General features: G+C 42.2%; 1 protein-coding gene across 1 annotated transcript; it reads right to left on the bottom strand.

Moving 5' to 3' along the window:
* Window positions 1-8489: 8489 nt before the first annotated feature.
* LOC127581823 (tissue alpha-L-fucosidase-like) lies at window positions 8490-25569 on the bottom strand. The gene is made up of 8 exons (XM_052036578.1): window positions 25023-25569; window positions 23041-23175; window positions 20744-20881; window positions 19881-19986; window positions 18642-18842; window positions 17704-17894; window positions 16001-16100; window positions 8490-9419 (listed from the first exon to the last, which is right to left on the bottom strand). Exons 1-8 carry the CDS (start codon window positions 25385-25387, stop codon window positions 9279-9281), a joined length of 1377 nt encoding a protein of 458 aa, XP_051892538.1. The 5' UTR covers window positions 25388-25569; the 3' UTR covers window positions 8490-9278.
* Window positions 25570-25654: the final 85 nt, after the last annotated feature.

Raw genomic sequence — 25654 nt, 5'->3', positions numbered from 1 at the left:
AACAGTTTCCTGGCAGTGAAATAGCAATTTCTGAGGCACAGGTGCAGCTGGCAAAGATAGAGGCTGAACGAGAGCAAAATAAATTAGAAGCTGAACGAGAACAAAAGAGATTAGAGGCTGAACGAGAGCAAACCCAGTTAAAGAGAGGCTGAACGAGAGCAAAATAAATTAGAAGCTGAACGAGAGCAAGAGAAATTAGAGGCCGAACAAAAGATAACTCAGATGAAGTTAGAGGCTGAACGGGAACGGGAACTAATTCGGTTAAAGTTTGAGGCAGAGGAGAAGGAAAAACAGAGGCAGCATGAGTTACAAATGAAGCGAAAGAGTTCGGAATCTGATTCTGATGATGGTTTTTCAGCCAGCAGGGAGGTTCGATTAGTCCCTCCTTTTGAGGAAGATCAGGTTGATCAGTATTTCCAACATTTTGAAAAGGTTGCTGTGAGTTCAAACTGGCCAAGGAAAGGATGGGCTCTTATGGCACAGAGTGTGATTAAAGGTAAAGCTCAAAAAGCTTATTCTGCTTTGTCTGCTGAGGATGCAGCTGATTATACCAAGGTAAAACAAGCTATATTGAAGGCCTATGAATTGGTACCTGAAGCTTATAGACAAAAATTTAGAGACTTGAGGAAATCTGCAGATCAGACTTGTATGGAATTTGCCAATGGAAAGAGAATATGTTTTGAACGATGGTACATGGCTAAAAATGTAGATGGGGATTTTGATAAATTGAAAGAATTGATATTAGTGGAAGACTTTAAAAGATGTGTTCCAGCTGAATTAACAACATATTTAAATGAAAAAGCAGTGGAAACTTTACAAGAAACTGCTAGGTTGGCAGATGATTATGCTTTAACCCATAAACCAAAATGGGGACAACCTAAAACCTTTCAAAAGAGTTACAAGGACAATCCAGGTAAACCGGAGATTAAATTGGGAGGTAATCAAAAAGGGAAGGATGAAAAGAAGCCAGTGCTGGAGAAACCTGTTGAGCGTACTTGTTATTACTGTAAGAAACCTGGCCATGTGATATCTAATTGTGCCCTTTTGAAGAAAAGGAAGGAAGCTGTGCCCAATGCTTGCTTTCAGGCAATTAAAAATCAAAAAGGTTTAGGAGACATTGTTAAAGATCAGTCCTTGCAAGAGGTAAAAGCGGGAAAGTTGGAGGAGGTGAGAAAAGAATTCTGTTCTTATGTATCAGAGGGTTTTGTTTCACTGAATGATGAGTCACCCCAAGTGCCAGTGAAAATTCTTAGAGATACTGGGGCTAGTCAATCTCTCTTGCTGGACAGTGTTTTAAATTTTGGTGAAGAAAGTGACACTGGTGAGGTAAATCTAGTGCAAGGCGTTACAGATGACACCATGTCTGTCCCTTTACACAGGGTGATTTTAAAGTCAAAGTTCATAGAAGGACCAGTCGAGATAGGGATAAGACCTAGGTTGCCAGTGGAAGGAGTTTCTTTGTTATTGGGAAATGACCTTGCAGATGGAGAAATTGTTCCTGTGGTACGGTTAACAACCAAACCAAGGATTGATGAGTCTGAGAATGATCCAGATGTTTACCCATCATGTGCGGTGACTCGAGCTAGAGCTAAAGAATTAGCCAAGACAGACAGTCCGATGCAGTCTGATGTAGTTCCTTGTGACAGCCCTAAACAGGAAGAAAATTATGATGCCTTATCTGAGACTTTTCTGTCTTCATTGGAGGATCAACATCCTTATAGTGAGCCTGAATTTAAAGATTTGTCTTTGTCGAGGAAGGATTTTATGGTGGAACAGACAAAGGACCCTGAGTTGACAGAATTGAAAGAAAAAGCACTCTCATGTGAGGAGATTGAAAAAGTGCCAACTGGATACTATGTCAAAAATGGAGTGTTAATGAGGAAATGGAGACCTCCTCATGTTCCTGTTACTGAGGAATGGGAAGTTATTCATCAGGTTGTTGTTCCAAAGGTTTATAGGGATGAGATTTTAAACCTGGCCCACAGTATGCCTTTGGGTGGTCATTTTGGGGTGAATAAAACTGTAGGGAAGATCTTGAAACAATTCTATTGGCTTGGTTTGAGAAAAGATGTGGTGATGTTTTGTCGAACCTGTCACACATGTCAGATGGTAGGTAAACCAAATCAAAAACCCCCTGTGGCTCCGTTGAAACTAATTCCTGCTTTTGGTGAACCCTTTTCGAAGGTGATTGTGGACTGTGTTGGCCCCTTACCAAAGTCTAACACTGGAAATCAGTATTTGTTAACCATCATGTGTGCCACTTCTAGATTTCCAGAGGCAATACCCCTTAGAAATATTAAGGCCAAGACGGTGTCAAAGGCTCTTTTGAAATTTTTTACCTTGTTTGGTTTGCCAAAAGAAATCCAATCTGATCAAGGTAGTAATTTTATGTCAAATTTTTTTCAACAACTAGTCTATGAGCTGGGAGCAAAGCAGATTGTATCATCTGTATATCACCCAGAATCTCAAGGAGCTCTGGAGAGATTTCATTCTACTCTCAAAAATATGCTGAAAACTTATTGCTTTGAAAACACAAAGGATTGGGACGAAGGTATTCATTTACTTTTGTTTGCCGTTAGAGAATCAATCCAGGAGTCAATAGAATTTAGTCCGTTTGAGCTTGTATTTGGACAAAGAGTGAGAGGACCTTTGGAGTTGTTGAGAGAGCAATGGGTTAATGAGGAAGTGCACTTGAGTCTGTTGGACTATGTCCAAAAATTTAAAACTCGGTTGGAGAGAGTCTGCCAGCTAGCGAGAGAGAATTTGAAAAACTAGCCAGATAAGAATGAAGACATATTTTGATAGACGTGCTCGGCCTAGGATATTTGCAGTGGGGCAAAAGGTGTTGGTATTTTTCCCTAGCCAAAATAATCCCTTGCAATCTCGTTTTTCTGGACCCTATGTTATTGAATCTCGAGTGACTGATTTAACATATATAATCAAAACACCAGATAGACGCAAGAAAACACAACTCTGTCATGTAAACATGCTAAAACCTGTTTATGAGAGGGATTCAGTTGTGGCCTTGGTGGATGATGTAAAGGTTGTTTCTAGAATGCATGATGTTGATGTTGAGGAAGTCCAATTTAGACCAAATATTGTTCCATCGAAACTAAAAAACCAAAATATCCTGGAGAACCTTGAAACGAAGTTGGACCATTTACAAGTTTCACAAAAACAACAGATGAGAGAATTAATTTTAAAATTTAAAAATCTGTTCCCAGATGTTCCAAACAGAACATCGATAATTACCCATGATGTTGATGTTGGGGATGCAAAACCAATCAAACAACACCCATATCGAATGAATGTGGACAAAAGTAAACTTGTTGATCAGGAAATAAAATACATGTTGGAAAATGATATTATTAGACATTCAGCTTCAAATTGGAGTTCGCCCTGTGTTATTGTACCTAAACCTGATGGAACTGTTAGATTTTGCACAGATTACAGGAAGGTGAATGCTGTAACAAAGTCAGATGCTTACCCTATTCCTAGGGTGGATGATTGCATAGATAGAGTGGGAAAGGCAAAATTTCTTACAAAGATTGACTTATTAAAAGGGTACTGGTGTGTTCCATTAACAGATAGAGGAAGGGAGATTTCAGCCTTTGTAACCCCTTCTGGATTGTATGAATACAATGTTTTGCCATTTGGAATGAAAAATGCTCCGGCAACATTTCAAAGAATGATTAATTCAGTGATTCATGGGTTAAAACATACAGATGCCTACATTGACGACTTAGTGACTGGGAATGATACTTGGGAAGATCACATCTCTGCGTTAGAAAGGTTGTTTGAAAGACTTTCCAAGGCTAACCTTACAGTTAACTTGGCTAAAAGTGAATTTGGCCATGCCACTGTGACGTATCTTGGTTATGTTGTAGGTCAAGGCAAGCAAGCTCCTGTCAGGCAAAAGTTCAAGCAATATCTGAGTTCCCTATTCCCACAGGTACGAGGACTGTTAGAAGATTTTTGGGAATGGTTGGATATTATCGAAAATTTTGTAAAATTTTTGCTGATATTGCTCTTCCCCTAACTAATCCTTCTGAAGAAGGGAGTAAGTTTGTTTGGATAGATTCTCTGTCAATAAGCATTTGAGAAGCTAAAGCCATTTTATGCTACCATCCTGTGCTCAAAACACCTGACTTTGAAAAGCCATTTTCATTAGCAGTAGATGCCAGTGATGAAGCTGCAGGAGCTGTGTTATTGCAGAAGGGTGACCTGATGATATTGCCATCCTGTAGCTTACTTTTCAAAGAAATTTAATGAGCATCAAAAGAATTATTCCACCATAGAGAAAGAATTACTGTCGCTTGTTTTAGCCTTGCAACATTTCAGTGTATATGTTTGCACCGCTCAGAAACCATGACTGTATATACAGATCATAACCCATTGGTGGTTTCTGAGCCGAGTCAAAAACAAGAACAGAGGCTGTTAAACTGGAGTTTAATTTTGCAAGTTTGATCTCATGATAACTCACATTAAAGGCAAAGATAATGTGATTGCTGATTGCTTTCCCGATGTTAAATGGGAAACATGTATCTGTACTAATCTGATAGTCTGTAGTTGTATAGCATGATAATTATTAACATTAATTAACTGTATGCGCGGTTAAATTTTTTCTGGGAAATTTTTTTTTTAGGTGGGAGGTGTTACGGACTCAGTGAAAGTCCCTTTAAGGTAGAGAGTGTGTGTGTGTATTTGTGTGTGGGGTGTGCTTACGTCAATAGAAAATAAGGGACGTAATGACGTTGTTGAAGAAGAGAGGAGAGAGAGAGAGAGAAGGGAGAGAGACACCAGCCTGCTAGTTTTCTCTATCGATGGATGAGAAACAATCAACTGTGTTGCCACTAGAAATCCATGTATGGAAGTTGGAAGTAATCCGGTGGAGTTCACTTTGTTGCTGACCTGTAGAAGGAAACAGGTATTTGTGTGTGGACGACCACGATTCGGATGCTTTTCTGGGGTGAGGAAGTCACTACCGAGTAAACACTGAAGTGTCGTTTGGGTTCCATCGTGGAACATTTGGATTTCGTATTTACTCTCTCTATGTTTCTCTACATCTACGTCTTATCTTCTGACAACGGTGGTTGTTGAAGAAGCCCTTGCTCATGTTTCACCTTATGGCTTGCGGAACTGAACGTTAAGAACCATTCCGGAACTGGGAGTTTTGGACTTTGCCACTCACACACACACGACGAGTTTAGTTTTGGGGTTAACATTCGAGGTTTAACATTTTTTGAATTCTAACATACTAACATTTTTACTTTTATTTTACGTATTATCATAAGTCGTAATTAATAAAATAGTTTTTAACACTGAATCATGCTCAGTGTGTTTCTTTTGTTGCTGGTTTGTGACACATGTGATTCTTCTTGGACTGAAAATCCTGTTTCTATATCCAGTGTAGTGAGTGATCAGTGCAGGAGCTTAGGATCACTCCACATATACACATCTATAAACTACCAACACAGTGATCATAATATTTTGAAGCTCTTTGCCATAAGTTACTCATATGTTAGCTGTTCATGTGGGAAAACATGCAGGGAGGAAACAGTCCAAAGGAACAGATTATTTTTAATTGATGATTTTTTTTTCCAATCATGCTTCTGCTGTGTCTTTTGGTTCTATTCACATGGCTGTAATCAAAATATTCAAGTTTTTTTTTGGTACTGCAGTGATTATCAGGGAGATGGGTAATGCAGGTGCCCATTTCAGGGCTAGTGCCTTTTTTTGACATTGCAGGTGGCAGTGTTCCCATAGGCATGCTCCCCTTCTCCTCAGTGGTACAGACTGCCATTTTGGGAAGTGCTGTTGGAGTGGTCTGGGCGAGTATCTGCAGAGCATTTTGCAAATGATATACCTCACAGCCATTGTTGCTGGAGCTGGAGTGAATGCTTAGGTTGGTGAATGAGGTGCAAATCAAGTGAGAATTGGAATTGGTTTATTATTGTCACTTCTACTTAGGTACAGTGGAAAAACTTGTCCTACATACCGTTCATGCAGATTAATTCATTACACAGTGCATTGAAGTAGCACAAGGTAAAACAATACAGAATGCAGAGTAAAGTGTCACAACTACAGAGAAAATGCAGTGCAGATAAATAATAAGGTGCAAGGTCATAATGAGGTAGATTGTGAGGTCAAGAGTCAATCTTAACATACAAGAGAACCATTCAATAGTCTTATAACAGTGGGATAGAAGCTGTCCTTGAGCCTTGTGGTACATGCTTTCAGGCTCTTGTATCTTCTGCCCAATGGGAGAGGGGAGAAGAAAGAATGTCTGGGGTGGGTGGTGTATTTGATTATGCTAGCTGCTTTACCAAGGCAGCGAGAAGTATAGACTGGGTCCATGGAAGGGAGGCTGGTTTCTGTGATGTGCTGAGCTGTGTCTACAACTCTCTGCAGTTTCTTGCGGTCCTGGGCAGAGCAGTTGCCATACCGAGCCGTTATGCATCCAGATAGGATGCTTTCTATGGTGCATCGATAAAAGTTGGTGAGTGTCAAAGGGGATATGCCAAATTTCTTTAGCCTCCTGAGGAAGTGGAGGCACTAGTGAGCTTTCTTGCCTGTGGCATCTATGTGGTTGGACCAGGACAGGCTATTGGTGATGTTCACTCCTTGGAACTTGAAGCTCTCAACCCTCTCGACCTCAGCACCATTGATGTAGACAGGTGCATGTGTACTGCACCCCCCCCCCCCCCCACTAAGTCAATGACCAGCTCTTTTGTTTTTCTGACCTTGAGGGAAAGGTTGTTGTCATAACACCATGTGACTAGGCTCTCTATCTCCTTCCTGTATCTCTACTTCTGAAACTTATTCCATTAATGTTAATGGAATGAATTACAGAGGTATAGTACAATGCACTGTATGATTTTCTAAGCGTTTAGTAAATTCAAGTGTTTCTTTCTTTAACCAGTTTGCATTCAGTGAAAATTGGCTTTCTAATTAGTGATCAACTGCCCTTTCAATCTAGTATAAAGAAAATCAGCCACACACAGATAACCCCTTCCAGCACTCAACACACTGATGAACAAGGTTTTTACCTGGCTATTATTGTTTCCAATTTCATGAAATTTAACCTTCATGGAAATATTTCCACTGACTGATAGGTCACAACAGTGGGCTGCTTCGTCCTGGAAGCTGTTCTATTTCTTGGATCCATACTCACCCAGACAAATGGAGTTTTGGGTGTCAGGTGAATCTTTGTTGCAGGTTACTCAACCTCTGACTTGCTGTTGTAGCTATGCTATTTGTAGCTGGTGCATTTGAATTTCTAATCAATGGTATTCCCAGGATGTTGATGGTGGGGGCCCCAGCCATGCTATTGCCATGGAATGTCAAGAGTAAGGTGCTAGATTCTCTGTCAATGGAGGAAATCATTGCCTGATTGTTGTTTTTGCCATAAAACTAGTGGCTGGAAGAACCCAGTGGGTCTAGCAGCATCTCTGGAGGCAAAGGGATGGTTGACATTTTGGGTTGAGACCCTACATCAGGATACTTTGTGGCACTAATGTTACTTGCAGCTTATCAGCCCATACTGGAATGATGTCTAATAGTGCTGTGTGCTAGCATGAGCTGATTCAGTTGTTGAGTAGTTGCAAATAGAATTGAACATTGTACAATCATCAGCAACGTTCCCACTTATGATCTTTTATGATGGAAGTAAGGTCTTTGAAGCAGTTGAAAATACTTGAGCCTAGGACACTGCCCAGAGAAACTCCTGCAGTGATGTCCTGGGCTGGGATGATTAACCAACAACCAGCTTTCTTTGCTATATTGACTCTAACCACTGGAGTGTTTTCCTTTCACCATTTTTACTATTGCTCCTTGACATCACACGGGGTAGGTCAAATGCTGTCTTGCTGTCATCTTAATGTGCCTCTAGAGTTCAGTTAATTGTCCATGTTTGGACCAAGACTGTGGTGAGGTCTGGAGCTCAGTAGTCCTGGTGAAAACCCAAATGTGGCATCAGTTGGCAAGTTCATAGTGAATAAGTGCCACTTGATAGCACTGTTGATGACATCATCCATCACTGAGAGTAGACCAATGGGGCAGTAACTAGCCAGATTGGATTTCTTTTTTGTGGGCAGAACCTCATTGGGTACATGCCAGAACACTATGACTAGAGGGAGGATGGTTCTGGAGCACAGGTCTTCAGTTGGGATGTTGTTTGGCCAATAGCCTTTGCTGTAACCAGTTCTTTTACTGGGCTGAAAAGTACCCCACCTAAACATGGAAATCTTAATGCATGTGATGTATGCTCTCTGACTGAAGTATGATGCCTCACTGAATTATCTTCTGCTGCATGACAAACAACTTTAATCTGTCTGAGCTTCTCAATGTGGACAGGGTGGACTATATCACTGTATTTGTTGAAACAGCTAGCATACCATCATGAACAAAACAGTTAATTCATTCTCTAATAGAGAATAAGCAACAATTTCTGAACAAGGTGAATACAAGAGTAAAGAACAAATGACATGTTTCCAGTACAACTGCAGTTTATTTACTGTGATTACATCAATAACAAATCAAACTGCAGTATTTGTATGAATCAACAGATAGCCCCATGTTAGAAAGCTCCATTAAAATAGTTATACACCTTAATCCCAAAGCAATTCTGTAATATTGGAGTGAAGTTGGTAGAGAGGCTTCTTCCATTCTTCCATGACTGGCACCAATATTCTTGTATATCCTATGAAGCACCAGGGACTTGTTGTAGGATCTGGTCTTAGACATGAACTGATACTGATTTTGGAAAGCAGTAACTAAAGTGTTAATTTTCAAATCCCCAAAAAAATCATTTAACTTGCTTTCAATAAGCATCTATTAGTTTAGTTTCTCATTAGCAAAAATATTTGATCTTACCATTGTTGTAAAGATTTGTACATCAAGTTCACCTTCAAAAAAAAACTACTGGTATTACTTGGAGTATTGCTCAACAGTACTATCACCTGAGCTTTGCTCTAAACCAACCTTTGAAAACTCATGTTTTGATCATTAATCTTCCCCAGGTAGCACAATCTTTTTAAAATCACAAGTAATGCAAAGCAGTATGAAGTTATCAGTTTGCAAAAGTCATAGCACTTAACCTCAACATCTGGAATTTGTGGTCAATAATTCAAACCTTGGTCATGTTTTTCATTTCACATCCACTGTATAATCTTCATTAAAAAAAAATGATCAAAACAATCATGTTTATTCACTTTTAAAATCATAAACTAAAATTTGTTTCCTTTCTTATTCTCAGTGGAATTAACAGCTTTTGCTGATTATGAAACTCCTTCCATTTTCACTGTCCAACCATTTTTTGAGGGGACAGTAAATGGAGAAAGAGGGGACAAGAAGATGAGAATGCCTTTGGTGGGAGAAGTCTTCCATTTCAGAGGCCGTGGGATTCCCAGCATTGTTACCTGGAGAAAGGACAAGAACATGAAACAGAGGACACTCAATCCATCAAGCCTGTCTCTCTTCCCCACCCAAGCAGGTACAATCCACTCTACTACTGAGACTATACCATCATTTAAATCTCTTCAGGAAACTTCTCACTAATAAATCAAAGCAAATTCCAATATCCATATTACCCTATGCTCCACATTACTGCAGAGTTATATGTGCCTCAGGGAGATTCAAGAAGGAAGGATGCCAATCCCAAGGTGATTTAACTCTTAAAGAAACCATTGTTTCATGCAGTATTTAGTCCGCTAAACCAGAAGAACATAGACAGAAGCAAGAGTGGATGATTTGGTCACTTGCACCATTCTGCTGTTCAATAAGGTGGCTGTTTTTTTCCCTCAGCACCATTTTCTAGCATTAACCCCTATCCCTTGATTCCCTTAACATCCAGAAATCTATCAATCTGTCTTAACTGCACTCAGCAAATGAGCCTCTGCAGTCTTGGGTACAGATATCCTAAGGTTCACTACCCATTGTGTGAAGACATTCCTGAATGGCCAACCCCTTATTCTGAGACGATTCATTGTCTAGTCGGGCGAACCGGGTCGCGCAGCGTCGGAGCGACGAGGCCCAAGATGGCAGCGGGCCTCGTCTTTCCGAGCGACGGGGAGAACCCGCGCGCGGGAAAGTCCTGATGACGTAGCACTTACGTCATTGTCAGTTGTTTTGGGCGGGAACATTCTCCCTTAAAGGGCCCGCGCAAGGCGGGAAAATAAACCAGTTCTGTTTGGCAATCCTCCAAGTAGAGTCTTGTTTTATTCCGCGGTAGCAACCGCTACATTGGTGACCCCGACGGTCCAAACGGCTTTTGGACCCGCAAAATGAACGACAGCGCAGCAGCCAACGCAGTGGCCCTCAAGCTGCCCACCTTTTGGACACTTCGGCCCAGCGTCTGGTTTGACCAGGCCGAAGCGCAATTCCACCTTCGGCAGATCACCTCCGACTCCACGAAGTACTACCATGTGGTTAGCTCTCTGGACCAGGAGACAGCTGCCCAGGTTGGAGACTTCATCCAGTCGCCTCCGGAGGAAGATAAGTACCCGGCTTTCAAAGACCTTTTGATTCGGACCTTCGGCCTCTCCCGTCGTGAGCGCGCTGCACGCCTGCTTCATCTGGACGGCCTGGGGGACAGATCCCCATCCGCCCTAATGAATGAGATGCTGGCATTGGCCGAGGGACACAAGCCATGCCTGATGTTCAAACAAGCCTTCCTCGAACAGCTCCCCGATGACATCCACTTGTTGTTAGCTGACGCCGACTTCAGCAATCCCCGTGAGGTGGCTGCCCGGGCAGATGTCCTGTGGAGGGCCAAGCGCGAGAGCGGCTCATCCGTCAGTCAAATCACCAGGCCACGAGCCCAACGCCCGCCTCACCCGGCCCCAGCAACCACGCCCCAGGAACGCAGACGATGACATGGGTGACCAGCTGTGCTTCCACCATCAGGGGTGGGGCGCGGAGGCCCATCGATGCCGCCCACCCTGCAAGTTTCAGGGAAACGCCAGGGCCAGCCGCCGCTGATGGCTATGGCGGCTGGCCGCCGACAGAGCCTCCTATTCGTTCAGGACAAGAAATCTGGACGGCGATTCCTCGTTGATACTGGAGCGGAGGTCAGTATTTTGCCCCCAACAGGCCACGACACTCGTGACAGGCCACCAGGTCCTCTACTCAATGCCGCCAACGGTACAACGATACGGTCTTTCGGCACCCGTACGCTTCAATTACACTTTGGTGGCAGCCGTTTTACCTGGACTTTTACTCTTGCCACCGTCGCCCGACCACTCCTAGGAGCCGATTTCCTTCGGGCCCACAACCTGTTAGTCGACCTGCGAAGGAAGCAGTTAGTCCACTCTAGCACTCTCTGGACCTATCCCCTGGGAGAAATCAGCCCACCAGCCCCGCGCCTGGACTCCATTTCCCTTTCTGGCAATGATTTCATCAAGCTCCTAGCCGAATTCCCATTGATTTTAGCACCTTCGTTTACAAATTCTAGGCCCACACACGGGGTATGACACCACATCATTACCACAGGGCCACCCCTTCATGCCCGAGCACGACGATTACCTCCAGACAAGCTCCACCTGGCAAAGGAAGAGTTCCGTCACATGGAGGAGCTGGGGATTGTTCGCAGGTCAGACAGCCCCTGGGCCTCCCCCCTGCACATGGTCCCCAAAGCCACCGGAGGGTGGAGGCCCTGCGGCGACTACCGCAGGCTGAATGACGCCGCCACCCCAGACCACTATCCCATCCCTCACATCCAGGACTTCGCAGTGAACTTACACGGGGCCCGCATCTTTTCCAAAGTGGACCTCGTTAGGGGATACCACCAAATCCCGGTCCATCCGGATGACGTCCCCAAAACTGCGATTATCACCCCATTCGGCCTGTTCGAATTCCTTCGGATGCCGTTCGGCCTTAAGAACGCCACGCAGACCTTCCAGCGGCTGATGGACGCAGTAGGCCGAGACCTGGACTTCGTGTTCATTTACTTGGACGACATACTGATCGCCAGCCATAACCGCCAGGAACACCTTTCCCACCTCCGCCAGCTGTATTCCTGCCTCCGTGATTTTGGCCTCACGATCAACCCGTCCAAGTGCCAATTCGGACTTGACTCTATCGATTTCCTCGGCCACAAAATCACCAGCGATGGGGCAACACCCCTACCTGCCAAGGTGGATGCTATCCGCCATTTTGCCTGCCCTGACACAGTCAAAGGCCTACAGGAATTCCTTGGGATGGTCAACTTTTACCATCGTTTCATCCCTGCAGCAGCCCGTATCATGCGCCCTCTGTTCTCGCTGCTGGCTGGTAAGGGCAAGGACATCACCTGGACTGACGAGGCTGCGGCTGCTTTCGTTAAGGCCAAAGACGCCACAATGCTGGTACACCCCAGAACTGACGTCCCGACTGCCCTCACGGTAGACGCGTCCAACACCGCAGTGGGTGGGGTACTGGAACAGCTACTTGAAGGCTGCTGGCAACCCTTGGCATTTTTCAGCAAGCACCTTAGACCGCCCGAACTGAAGTACAGCGCTTTTGATCGGGAACTTCTAGCGCTGTATCTGGCGGTCCGGCATTTCCGATACTTTCTAGAAGGCAGGCCTTTCACCGATCATAAGCCTCTGTCCTTTGCCTTCTCCAAAGTCTCCGATCCCTGGTCAGCTCGTCAGCAGAGACATTTATCCTACATTTCCGAGTTCACAACTGACATCTAACATGTCTCCAGAAAGGATAATGTCATTGCTGATGCACTTTCCAGACCAACCATCCACAACCTATCCTTGGGTGTCGACTACACGGCCCTAGCTGACGCACAGCAAGCCGACGACGAACTGTCCAGCTACAGAACCGCAGTCTCGGGTCTGCAGCTCCGAGATTTCTTGGTTGGTCCAGGTCAGCGGACCCTACTTTGCGACGTTGCGACTGGTCAGCCCCGCCCTATAGTCCCTGCAGCCTGGCGGAGACGCGTTTTTGACTCGGTACATGGGTTGGCACACCCGTCCATCAGATCTACTGTCCGACTAGTCGCCAGCAAGTTTGTCTGGCATGGCCTGTGCAAACAGGTCAGTGAGTGGGCCAGGATTTGTCCGCACTGCCAGACGTCAAAAATCCAGCGACACACCAAGGTCCCACCACAGCAGTTCGAGCCTACCCGTAGGAGGTTCGACCACATACACGTCGACCTCGTGGGCCCTCTGCCGATTTCAAGAGGAGCCCGGTACCTCCTTACCATCGTGGACCAGTTCACGAGGTGGCCTGAGGCAACCCCCCTGACTGACATCACCACTGATTCCTGCGCCCGGGCGCTGCTCACAACTTGGGTCTCACGTTTTGGCGTTCCGGCCCACATCACTTCAGACAGAGGCACTCAATTCACTTCCAGTCTCTGGGCTGCATTAGCGAACCTGCTAGGGACGCAGCTGCACACCACCACGGCCTACCATCCTCAATCAAACGGGTTGGTGGAACGTTTTCACCGCCATCTGAAATCGGCCTTGATGGCCCGCCTGAAGGGTCCTAACTGGGTTGACGAGCTGCCTTGGGTCCTGCTCGGCATACGCACTGCCCCCAAAGAAGACCTCCGCACTTCGTCAGCTGAGCTTGTATACGGGGCGCCACTAGTTGTCCCCGGGGATTTCATACCTGCCCTTCGGGACCAAGGGGAACAACCCCCAGCAGTCCTACAAAGACTGTGCGAGAAGCTTGGCGACTTGACCCCGATTCCCACCTCACGGCACGGTCAAGCCCCATCCTGCCAGCCCAAGGAACTACGGGACTGTAAGTTTGTTTTCGTTCGCAGGGGCACACCTCGGGCGCCATTGCAATGACCACGAGGGACCGTTCCGAGTCATACGCAATAACGGATCCACTTTTATTTTGGACATTGGAGGCAGGGAACAGGTTTTCATGGCGGACCGCCTCAAACCGGCCCATTTGGATCTGCAACAGCCTGTCGAGGTTGCCACGCCGTGACGCAGAGGCCACCCCCCTAAGTGGCAGCTGGCACAGCCCACGGACCTTGGGGACTGTATCGCCGGTTCTGGGGGGGGGGTTGTGTGGCGACTCACCGTCTAGTCGGGCAAACCAGCTCGGCAGTCGGGTCACGCGGCGTCGGAGCGACGAGGCCCAAGATGGCGGCGGGCCTCGTCTTTCCGAGCGACGGGGAGAACCCGCGCGCGGGGAAGTCCTGATGACATAGGACTTGCGTCATTACCGGTTGTTTTGGGCGGGAACATTCTCCCTTAAAGGGCCCGCGCAAGGCGGGAAAATAAACCAGTTGTGTTTGGCAATCCTCCGAGTAGAGTCTTGTTTTATTCCGCGGTAGCAACCGCTACAAGTCTAAATTTATAGCTGGAGACGTCCCAATACCTATCTTTGGAGAAAATGTTATTTGGCCAAGCTTTAACTACACAAACTTAATGATTTGCAAGAACAGATCTATTAAATCTCATACAACTGTGGAAGGGTTTCATTGACACTGTTTTAATACTGCAATCTAACATGAGCAGGAGCAAAGATGCAGATGAGCAAGAGGTGGAAGAAAATAGAAAACAGAGTTACTGAAGCCTGGCTGAAGAGTTGGAATGCAGAATAAATATGCAGGTTTGTGTGCGCTTCAGGAAGATTAGAGGAGGAAGGATGCCACTATATCAAAAAGATTATTGAAAGGGAAGAGCTGGAACTGACACAAGGTCCTCTTGGATGGATCTGGATCTGGCATGACGAGCATCACAGGTGTCAACAAAAGTGGATGTACTGCTTAATGTGGCTTCAGTTGAAATAATAGTAAATGTCAATACCTGATTATCAGCTGGAACTTGGGGACAAAGTATTTGTGAGGTTATTTATTTCAAAGTCCTCTTCTTAAAGGGCCTTGAAATAGATTACCCAACAAATACTACACTGGGGGGAAAAAAGTTGAGGAAAACCCAAGGGGAGAACACTACTTACTTCATTCATAGCTAGTAAGGAAATAATAATAAACCAAGTTTACTGAGGAGCAAATTATCACAACAACATATTTTAACTACAAATTATTTGTAGAAGGATAAAGCCAAGTGAGAAAACAGCAAAATAAAAAGGATAAATAACTGAATTGCTGCAAAAAAAAGCCAGAAGGACTATTGAGATGGAGGAAAGTGGAAAGTAGATAGGGGACTTTTACAAATTTCTTTTATATACAAAAACAGTGCTATAATCCCAGGAACAAGTCAAGCATGCAACATGAAAACAAAGGATTACCTCAGGTATTCTGAATTATTCAAAGAATAAATAGAATGAAACAAACTTCAGAAAGTAATGAGGGGAAAATGGGGTAAAAAGTGAATACAGCAAAAACATATAGCTGGTGGCCACAAAACATTAAGTACGTCAGCAGCAAGAAATGATTCAAGAGGGATATTGGATCACTTTCAGTAGTGTGGGGTGAGTACAAGTAGATCATAGATGAGAATACAAAAGTGGAGGAATGACTACACCATACTTATGGTTCTGTTACCAGTCTAAGTGTGAACAGGGAGAGGATGTCCAAGTACAGAAGGTATGAGGGAAGCTATCAGACTGGGATATCCTTAGAATCAAAGGGGAGATATTATTTCCTCAAACAAAATAATTTTTTGGCATTTAACAAACATGCAAGTTCCAAAAGATATTCAGTACCCAGAGGATTAATACAGAATCAGACTACTGCAGACAAAAAATGCAAGGTGGACTCAGAATGACAAGGAACACAGAAAACTATCAGAAGTGACAAAAATAAACAAGAAAGCAGCAAACAATGAATTGAACAAGGAAGAGAAAAGGATTAGATGAGGAAAATGGAGTATAAATCTTATTCAATTTTAGGATAACAATTACAGAACTTGAGTAATGTCTGCATAATTCACAACTCCATGAATACCAGGGCAAAAGCAAAATCAGCAATGGAATTTCATGATCAATCTGTCCATCAGAACTGACTGAAATCATTGGGAAACAATGAAAGGCTAGGTAAAGGCCAAGAAGCTGGCATGGAACAAAACAAATCTGAAATACTTACAGTGGTGTTCAGCGATGTCTTTGGTGAATCCAGCTGAAGGGTATTGTCAGTGGGCCATTTTGTGAACACTGCATAAACTGAGGATCCCTTACTGGTGTACCTAGAAGAAAAAGCACGGTCCAAGGGTGAGCACGGAATTAAAACCAGAGCTTTCTGTGAAACAGGACTGAAGCCTAAACAGCGTGAGAATATGGTTATTGTCAAGTGCTGTCTGACTGATTAACTCAAGTGGGGTATATAAGCTGACGTGATCTAGTTCAGGTGAATGGTCTGGTTCAATCCTCTATACACCAAGTAATTCTAAGATTTGAGTACTCAGTCCAAGTGAAACTATCTGAAGAAATCAATGTGAGCATTGAACATTAAATTGACTTTTCCCACTTTTTCACTAATTACAATAAATTCAATTCTGACAGTCACAGACCTGAAACATTGACCATTTCTCCTTCCACAGATGCAGCTTGACCTGCTGAGTTTTTCCAGAATTCTTTTTATTTACATTAAGTTCACTACCCAGCACAATCTGTAGGATTCAGATTTTATGCATCTATTAACATACCAGCATTGAATCTCCCCACACAGTTCTAACAATGGCATGGTCTCCTACAATATACAAAAGCTAGATCACACAAGGACATGTCCTAAAACTAAGAAAAATAATGAAACAGAGACCCCCTGACGTCACATCATTTTGATGGTTAACAACTGCACACTGGTGATTAACTGAAGAATATCCTGACATTTTCACTGCTCAGACAGTAATATGTGGGTCTTCAAGTGTTCATCCAGTAGAACTGAAACAGATTTTATAACTAACATTTACCCCAAAAGGGACTGATAAATGTGAAAAGATGAACAACCACCACCACACAATCTGCTGCTACACACATGGCTACAAGTAGGAAAGGCTACATGCAAACCCTCGTGATGGCTGTCAGTAACCACGGCACATGGTGTGAAATATTACAAGAACAAAGTACCATGACTGACTTTCAAATTATGTCTAAATGAATTCATGACATTGGCACCACCAGATAGTAAATTGGAAATGTTTAGAGTTTTATGCTAAATACCTGTTTTTATACTTTTATTGCTCAAGATCTTTATTTTTGTTCAAACCCTCCAAGGCTCAACCATACCTTATTTCATTGATCCCTTCTACTGCAAATGGCCCATCATCAAACCTGTCACTTCCCTTTGCTCCTTTCTGCCTTCTGCATGGTATATACCCCATTCCCATGGCCCCTATACACATTAGCAGTGTTGATGAAAAGCACATTATTTTAAATTTACTAACTTATTCCAATGCTGCAGGAGGCCATTCAGTTCATTGGGTTCCATGCTGGCTCCCAGCAGAGCAATCTCATCAGTTCCATTCCCCCTTTCCTATCTTCCTGTAGCTTACAACTTGATCTCGCTCACATGCCCCTTTAATTCTTTTGCCACTTACCTACACAAGGGGCAATTTACAGTAACCAATTAAACTACCAACACGACTTTGGAATGTGGGAGAAAACAAAGTCGTCACAGGGAGAACATGCAAACTCCGCACAGACAGCATCCAAAGTCACGATTGGTCCCTGGAGTTGAGGCAGCAGCACTAACTGCTGCACCACTAGTGAATGTGAAGATAGGAATAAATGATGGTGCTACAAAATGAGAAGAAATGAAACAGTCGCACTGCATTTAATCCTGATAGATACCATATTATGTTGGTGGAGTTCTCTTTCTGAACTCGCCACGGTGTTGATGCATATATTGCTTCACCATTAACACGCAGCCACTGACCCATGCCACGCAACCTTTCCTCAAAGATTGGAGGGATGATGCCATCTTTGGTCGGACCAATGTTGAGCAGGAAGTTGCCACCATAAACAATGGTGTCCAGGAAACTCTGCCAGAAAAAAGGGAGATATTGCAATTGTCTACAATATCCAGTTTCTATTCTAATTCCAGGCCTTGTAACAACTATGAAACAGCATCTATTTACACCATTTCTCAACACCAGAGAACCTACCAATTTACTATTGTCCACATCACCCCCATTTTGCTAAATAAATAGTAGTAATTGCATATGATTAACTAGTTTTAAGTGTCAACACCATGACATAACAATACTTAGCGAAACGTTTCCAATGATTTTGCAAAACCATATGCATGAATGTAACTCAAGGCAAAGCACATCGCAACATCATTTGATGGCACTTTTGGGAAACTGACTTTTTTCCACTTGGATCTGTATTCTCTCCATGAATAATATGTTCGAAAGATGCTGATTCCATACAAACCAACCAAAATGTACAGAACTGGATTGAAGACATTTTACTGTGCCCTAATTAAATATTAATATTCATGGCTATTTACCAGTAGGCTTCACAACTGAACCCAACATCCCTGCACTTTCTATAATAATTGGAAACACCTTATCCAAAGTCAGTGGCACAAAGATGAATTGTAATGTCCACCACAGACTGAGAAACAAAGAGGAAACTATCTGGTCTGAGTGGCTTAGCTTCCCACAAGTTAAATTCTTTGATCTGCTTGTTTGTGAACAAAGGTCATCCCAGGAGGTCAATGCACATTTGCCTGGATTCACTTTCATTCTACTGACGTACAATATTGATTAACCTGGACTACATACAGTGATAATGGATGGCAGATCTTCCACGTCACTCATCCGCATATCTCTGCGATATCCCCATGACCATTTGTCGAGCGTGGTACACTTCTCCCATTTATGGTTCTGCAGTTTGGTGGGGCTGTATTTGTCTGCACAGTTGAAGAAGCCGCCATGTTTACAGGAACAGCCAGCTCCCCAGCGGTCATTAGTTGCCACAGTATCCTAGTGGCAAAATTATAAATACAAGATTTTTTTTTAAATAGCATTTTCACAACCTCAATGTTATCAAATACATTACAGCACTTTTTTTTTTAAAAGCTGGATAAATGTAAGAAACATGCTAACCAGTTATCACAAAGCAAGGTCTCAGTACAGCAAAGAAAAAGTGATGTTGGGCAAGGGATTTTGTTTTTTTTATATACATAATACACATAAAAATAACCAGGGAATACCATTTTTGTTTTACAAGTAGAATCAATATGCAGGGGGCTGGAATGGTTTCAATAAATTTCCTCTGCATACCATAAAGTGTGATGGAAAGTATCCTCATGGAGAAATAAAATTCAGTGATATAGAATGGCAAGAACACAAAATGGCACAACTCTACATGTCAAGGACATCTGGGAGGTAAATAAAATTAATGCTGCAAGAAACGAAGAAAGCACAAAATGAAATGGAAACAAAAACAAGCAAACCCAGAGTACTTGCACAATTAGATTACTGTAGGTACAAAAGGAATTTGAAGTAAGAAATATGCATGAAAGACGACATTATAATAAGACATTTCCATCAATTTAAAACAATTTTTTTTTAACAAACTCAAACAATTTAGAGTTGGTAAACAGATGAATGCTCCATCATCCATTACAGTCGTAAAATGCAGTGACATTGTGTTGCTGTCTGCAAATGACCCAAAGTGTGTAAACAAAGTGAAGTTTCAGCAGCCTCAGGTACAATGATCACAGTTTGACACGACCTACAGGCTCTCCCAAGACCAAAATCCAAATGCAGGATATTAACTCTGCTAAATTCATCAAAATATAGGGGAAAACAAAGCTAGGGAGGGGAATTGTTTAATTAAACTTGTTCATTGCAGATCCAATACCTTTAAAAGATATACTGCTAAACACAAATAAAATTAGCTTGGCTAAATAAGCCTGATCCTAGATGGGCTAAGGAGGAAATTAAAAATGAGATAACAATGGTCATTATTAACTGATAATCATCTGTACTGATCCTATGAATATTGTTAATATGTACCTTGACAGGGCTATCATTGTAAAGCCAGGCCAGAAATTCAGTGGAATTCCAGTAAGTGTCTGGTGCTTCCCAGGCACCATCTGACCAGATTATATCTGGTTTATACCTATCAGAATAAAAGAAAACAAATCCCAATTATTTCCAGACATCCATAATGTAAAACCCAACCTTGTTTACCAAGGACCAACACAGTCATATTTAAAAATGGCTCAGACTATTGATTGTTTTGGAATTCAACTGTAGGGAACTATAGCAACTCAATTAGTTTTAGGGCAACATTAAAGACACACAAGATATTTTCAGTATTGGTAATAGGATTACCAACATCATGAAGCTCAGAAATAAAGCTGCACAATATCATGCTGATGAATTGCGAATCTGAAATTATTTTGTCTGTTTACCCAATATAGTTGTTAAACCACATGGGGAAAAAAAGAAAATTCATCATATTATACTGCAATATAATTTTAATTAACTGGAGCAATATGACAGCCTTTCAGATGAAGTGGTGAAATGAATGATTCCTGCTAATATTTTCTGCCTGGAAGATTCTACAATGTTCAAGGCATCCCCTCGTCTCTGTCCTGCCATCAACTCCATAAATGAAACAGTAACTCTTCCTACAGATGCAGCCTGATCTGCTGAGTATTTCCAGCATTTTCTGTTTTTTATTTTAGACTTCCAGCATCTGTATTTTACTTGAGGCTGATCCTTGGCATAAAGCAAAAGTGCCATCTACTGGTCTACCTGATAAAGGGATAAAATTAGACACATGGTACACATCAATGTGTTAACTAGTGATGAGGAACATTCACAGATAATATTTCAAAGCTCTGTCATAGAAACTAATCATATTGCATTACCTTAAGACCAGATCGTACAGTTCTGGTAACGTTTTTTCCATAACAAATTTCTGGGTCTTGAATTTGTTTTGCTTATCGTATAAGTAGAGAGGGTTAAACCACTCAAAGAGAGAATGATACACTCCATAATGTAAATTCCTGTTGCAACAGAAGAACAATTCCAAATATTAAATTCAATTGGACTTTCAGCTTCTTTTACATCACCTTAATATATGGTTAAAAAAGACCCAGAAAAACAGTGCAAGATCAATAACAAAAGTCATACTGGTTATAAATGATCACAGGATTAAGCTTATTGTTCCTTTGACAAAAGAGGAGTGCATCCACTGGAGAAGCCATTGGAGTCCACAGTGCATTTGAGAATCCATGAGGATAGAGAACTGTGCCTCAAATTACTTAGTTGAGACTAAATGAGACATGTTTAAAAAAAGAGGCATTGCGTGGACATATACCATGACAAATATCAAGTGCTGCTGTAAGATCATCAGTAAAAACTGCACTTTGGTCTGCTCAATACTTGGTTTTCCAGCGCAACAAAGCGTCTGTAAGTGAATGCTGCCAACTGGCTCATTCCAGACTGCAGCAGTATGTGTCATGGGACTTTGTGAAGCCAATGCAAAGGTTTTGTTGAGAAAGGACAGAAATCCAAGGTCCTGCCTCCACCAGACATTGAGGAGTTGAATCCTGTATGACATCTCCTCAAACTCTTGAAGGGTGTATTCAAGGAGGCTACGAGTGGCATTGGTGTTTTGTAAATAGTATTGACTTGATGATACTATGAGTGTAAAGAAAGACATGTACTGTTTATATTGTGTATCCTGTATATATGTTAATGAATAAAGTTTATTTCTGAAATAAAAATAATTATGAAGTGTACAACTCACTTTACAAAGTGCCAAATCATTGCCCTCAGCAATGCATTTCAATGGATAAGATTCAGGTTCAATCTTTATGAAAAGAAACCTTAGCTTCTCACAGCAGTGCTTTCTTTCAGGCACACTTTAGCCCTTAATTAGCAAAATGAATTTGCTGTATGAATTTCCAAGAGCTGTAAACAAAAATAACCTTGGCATCTTTGTCAAGATGTTTCCCATTATAACTTTATATCTAGATGAAAACATCCCTGTTCAATTCAGAAATATCACAAAAATACACTAAAGGTCCAGATGAAATAAAGACCAACGTACCATTTGCCTTCCTACTTGCTTCCTGTCCTTGCATATTAACTTCTGCCGTTTATATACAAGGACACCCAGGTCCCTCTGAGCAGTGACACTTTTCAGTCTCTCACAATTGAAATAATATTCATTCTGTCATGTCTTTGCCTATTCACTTAGCCTGACTACATTCCCTGAAGTCTCTCTGCATCCTCCTCACAACTCACACTGCCACCAAAATGTATCATCAGCAAACTTGGATGTGTTATACCTGGACCCCTTATGATACAGACTGTGAATAGTTAGGGCCACAGCACTGATTCCTGTAGCATCCCAGTAGGTACAGCCTCCTACTCTGTATGTTCTGCCTGTTAACCATACTTTCATCCATGTAGTATATTACCCCAATTCCAAATGCTTTTTGCACCTTATTGAAGACCTTCTGAAAGTCTAAATAAACTCTATGTGCTGTGATCCTTTATTCATTCTGATAGTTACAACCTCAAAAATATTCAATGGATTTAACATAATCTCTTTCATAAATCCTTTATTATAAAATTCATAATTATTTTTTAAGCAGCCATGTGTTAAGAGGCAGCAAGAAAGATTGTCCAGAATCCATTAATACAGAGGCACCAGTCTTCAACCCATTTCTATTGTTACCTATATTGACATTATGGATCCTCAGTCTAACCCCATTGAACTGACACAGATCACATTGAAATCATACATAGACTCCTACTGGGCATAGCAGAAATATAGCTGGGGAAATCTCAAAATATACAGAAAAACACCATTAACCTGGAAGGATCAGGGCTATGATTTTTTTTTCAGTTAATTTGGGCAAGCAATGCATGTGACATGACTATGAGGCAATATGGGATACTTGGCCAAATGTACCGGAGACATCACTGCCAAGCTGGACAACACAAAGAGCTCGAGTATAGGAATGCAGGTTAACAAGGGCACATCAAAACTCTGAGCCAGGAACATTGAAAAATAGATGGATACCCATGGTATTTATGAGATGGACAGCAATCAACAGCAGACTGGTGTCAATGGGCCAAACACCAAAGGAACAATATGTGCAAAACTAAAGCCATCAGGAACTTCCCCAAATACATAATATTAAATACAGACCGCTTACGAACTGCAGCTGCCAGGTCACCCACTAGATCTCGATGTGGACCTGTGTCAATTGAGTTCCAGTTCCAGGACACAGGCGATCCCCAGTTTGTGAACCCTTCATGGTGCTTTGTTGTCAGCACCACATACCTGAAATTAAAAACCACAGGAACACATTTAAATACAAACAATCAATGCCAATGGGCAAAGAATTCTTGGATAGATCTAAGAGCTTTATTTCAGAAAAAATGCAGACCAATGCTTACAATTCAAGCTGTGTTCTTGGCATTTTAAAAAGAGTTCTATAAATTAGAATGTGTTTGAAATTTTTAGTGCTTTTAATTTAGAAGTACTGTAAAGATTTCCTTTTCACCAGTTTTTAGGGATACACAAGTAACATGAAGAAATACCATTCCTGGAACAAATCTGCATGCATTTAACAAAGATAAATAACCTGCCAAATTGCATTACAAGTTACTCCACTGGTTTTACAAACAGTGGTAGAAAAGCAGACTCTCATCATAGAAGCCCTCACTAGGAAATGCCAGTCATCACATCTGAAGCACTGCAATCCATTGCAAATTATCTTTGTAGTGACTACCTCAAATGTTTAAGTACATTAACTAAATGGAACCTTTATCCATCAAGATAAAGTACATTAATGAAACAGACTTTACTTCTTAAACAATGCAAAGATTATAAAGAAATCAATGTAGCCTCATTTCTGGTTTCAGATGCAATACCACCACCGAATCCTCTAGAAATGCTTCCCCGTTTTGCTCCACCCATCCACCATTAATAAATATTGTCTACCAATAAAACCAGATGGATTTGATTATATATTAATCTCACCTGGGACAAAGCTTATAGGAAAATATATTTTTAGTCTTACAGCACAGAAGGAAGCCCTTCAGCCCACCAAGTCTGATTCAGCTATTTATGACAATCATCCCATTTTATTCTCCCCACCAACTTCCCCAGATTCAACCACTCACTTAAACACCGACTATATTCTTCAGTGGGCTATTAATTTACTAATCTGCACATCTTTGGGATGTGGGATGAAACCCGTTCAGACACAGGGAGAACACGCAATATACACAGATAGCACCAGAAATTGGGATTGAACTTGCATCCTCAGAGATATGAGGCAACAGCTGCGCCACTATGCTACCCATATTTGTTGGGATGAGCAATCACAAATGCTTTTACATTGATGAGAGATCTCTGCAAGCTTTTGTGTTTACAGGTGCTACTAGACTGGAATGTTTCTGCTATTTTCTCTTTATATTTCAGGTTTCCAATTTTGATTTCCAACTTTCAATAAATTACAGAAGAAATAATTAATTGCTGATTTCCTTCAATTTTTACAGTGGAAACAAAAATCAATGAAGGGAAGCAAGTTAAAACACCACGCCTATCACAAGCCTGCAAGCCAGAAATCTCATGGAATGGGGGCGACAACACTACTGCTACGTCCTTCTGAGAAGAACTGGTGCCGAAATCAGTCAGTATCGAGTTCAACATACGTTCTAGAGTTGCGGAGAGGGAGTTGTCAGTACCAACCTTGTTTTTAACAAAAGATCATTACAAGTGCTAATCAACGTCAGTTCAAGAATTCTGCAGCCTTAATATATACCAATAATACTAATATATAATATATACCAGTTTCAGGTGTCTTATGATCGTGTCACGTGATCGCATCTCACGTGATCCCGAGTGTCACGTGTTTAATAATGGCACTGGGAGCGATGTTTCAAACTCAGCAATGTGACAAAGGCGGTATTCCCCAGACTAAGTAAAATTAATTAAACCCACTGAATTCCTCCTGCAGATTCGAGTGCTGCAAGGTCATATGTGTATTGATAAACACGTCACTGTGGCTTCTTTTAATATTTGCCTTTTGTCAACGTAGTAAATATTAAAACAGGTTTGCAATCTCAATCACTCGCTGAATGCTGACGGTCGCTAGGTTTTGACTGTTTTCTTCACTGTACCTGGCTCCGGATTCCTGGAACAATTCCGCCCATTGATCCGGATTGAAAAAGCTTGCGGTGAATTCTGGAGCGAACTCGCTGTATTCGAACCCCGGTGGGTAGTTCTTTGCCATAAACTCCACATATTTAAGTGAATGCGCCCCTTTCCAGTTCCACCAGAACCACTCGCTCCCGAAACTGGGCACAGAAAATACTCCCCAGTGGATGAAAATCCCAAATTTACTCTCGTCATACCAGCCGGGTAAAGGCCTGCTATCAAGACTCTTCCAGTTCGGTTGGTAGCGGCGATCGGAAGGATCCCCGGTACATAAATACCCAGTAAGGCAAATAAAACTAAAGAAAGTCTTCCACCTCATGATCTGCATCCTTTGCAAATAAAGCAGGAAATGAACGTGCCTGTTACGTCACTCTTCAAGTATCAGCTTTCAATTGAGCAACCAATGTTGTCATTAACTATGAAGACGGCAATAGCCTCTCTTCAGTGGAATTTTTTAAAATGTCGTTTTCATTCTAAATGCTATCTCTTAACACACGATGTGCTCTTTTTGGAATGAACATAGCTGCTTTGTATGTTAATTGTAATCGGAAATGTGATCATTACTGACGTGCTAGCTTTGATGGGATGACACGAC

This window comes from Pristis pectinata, chromosome 22 (assembly GCF_009764475.1).
Source record: "Pristis pectinata isolate sPriPec2 chromosome 22, sPriPec2.1.pri, whole genome shotgun sequence".
Lineage (NCBI taxonomy): Eukaryota > Metazoa > Chordata > Chondrichthyes > Rhinopristiformes > Pristidae > Pristis > Pristis pectinata.
Note: the sequence above shows the minus strand (reverse complement) of the source record. Positions and strands in the feature narration are given on the sequence as shown.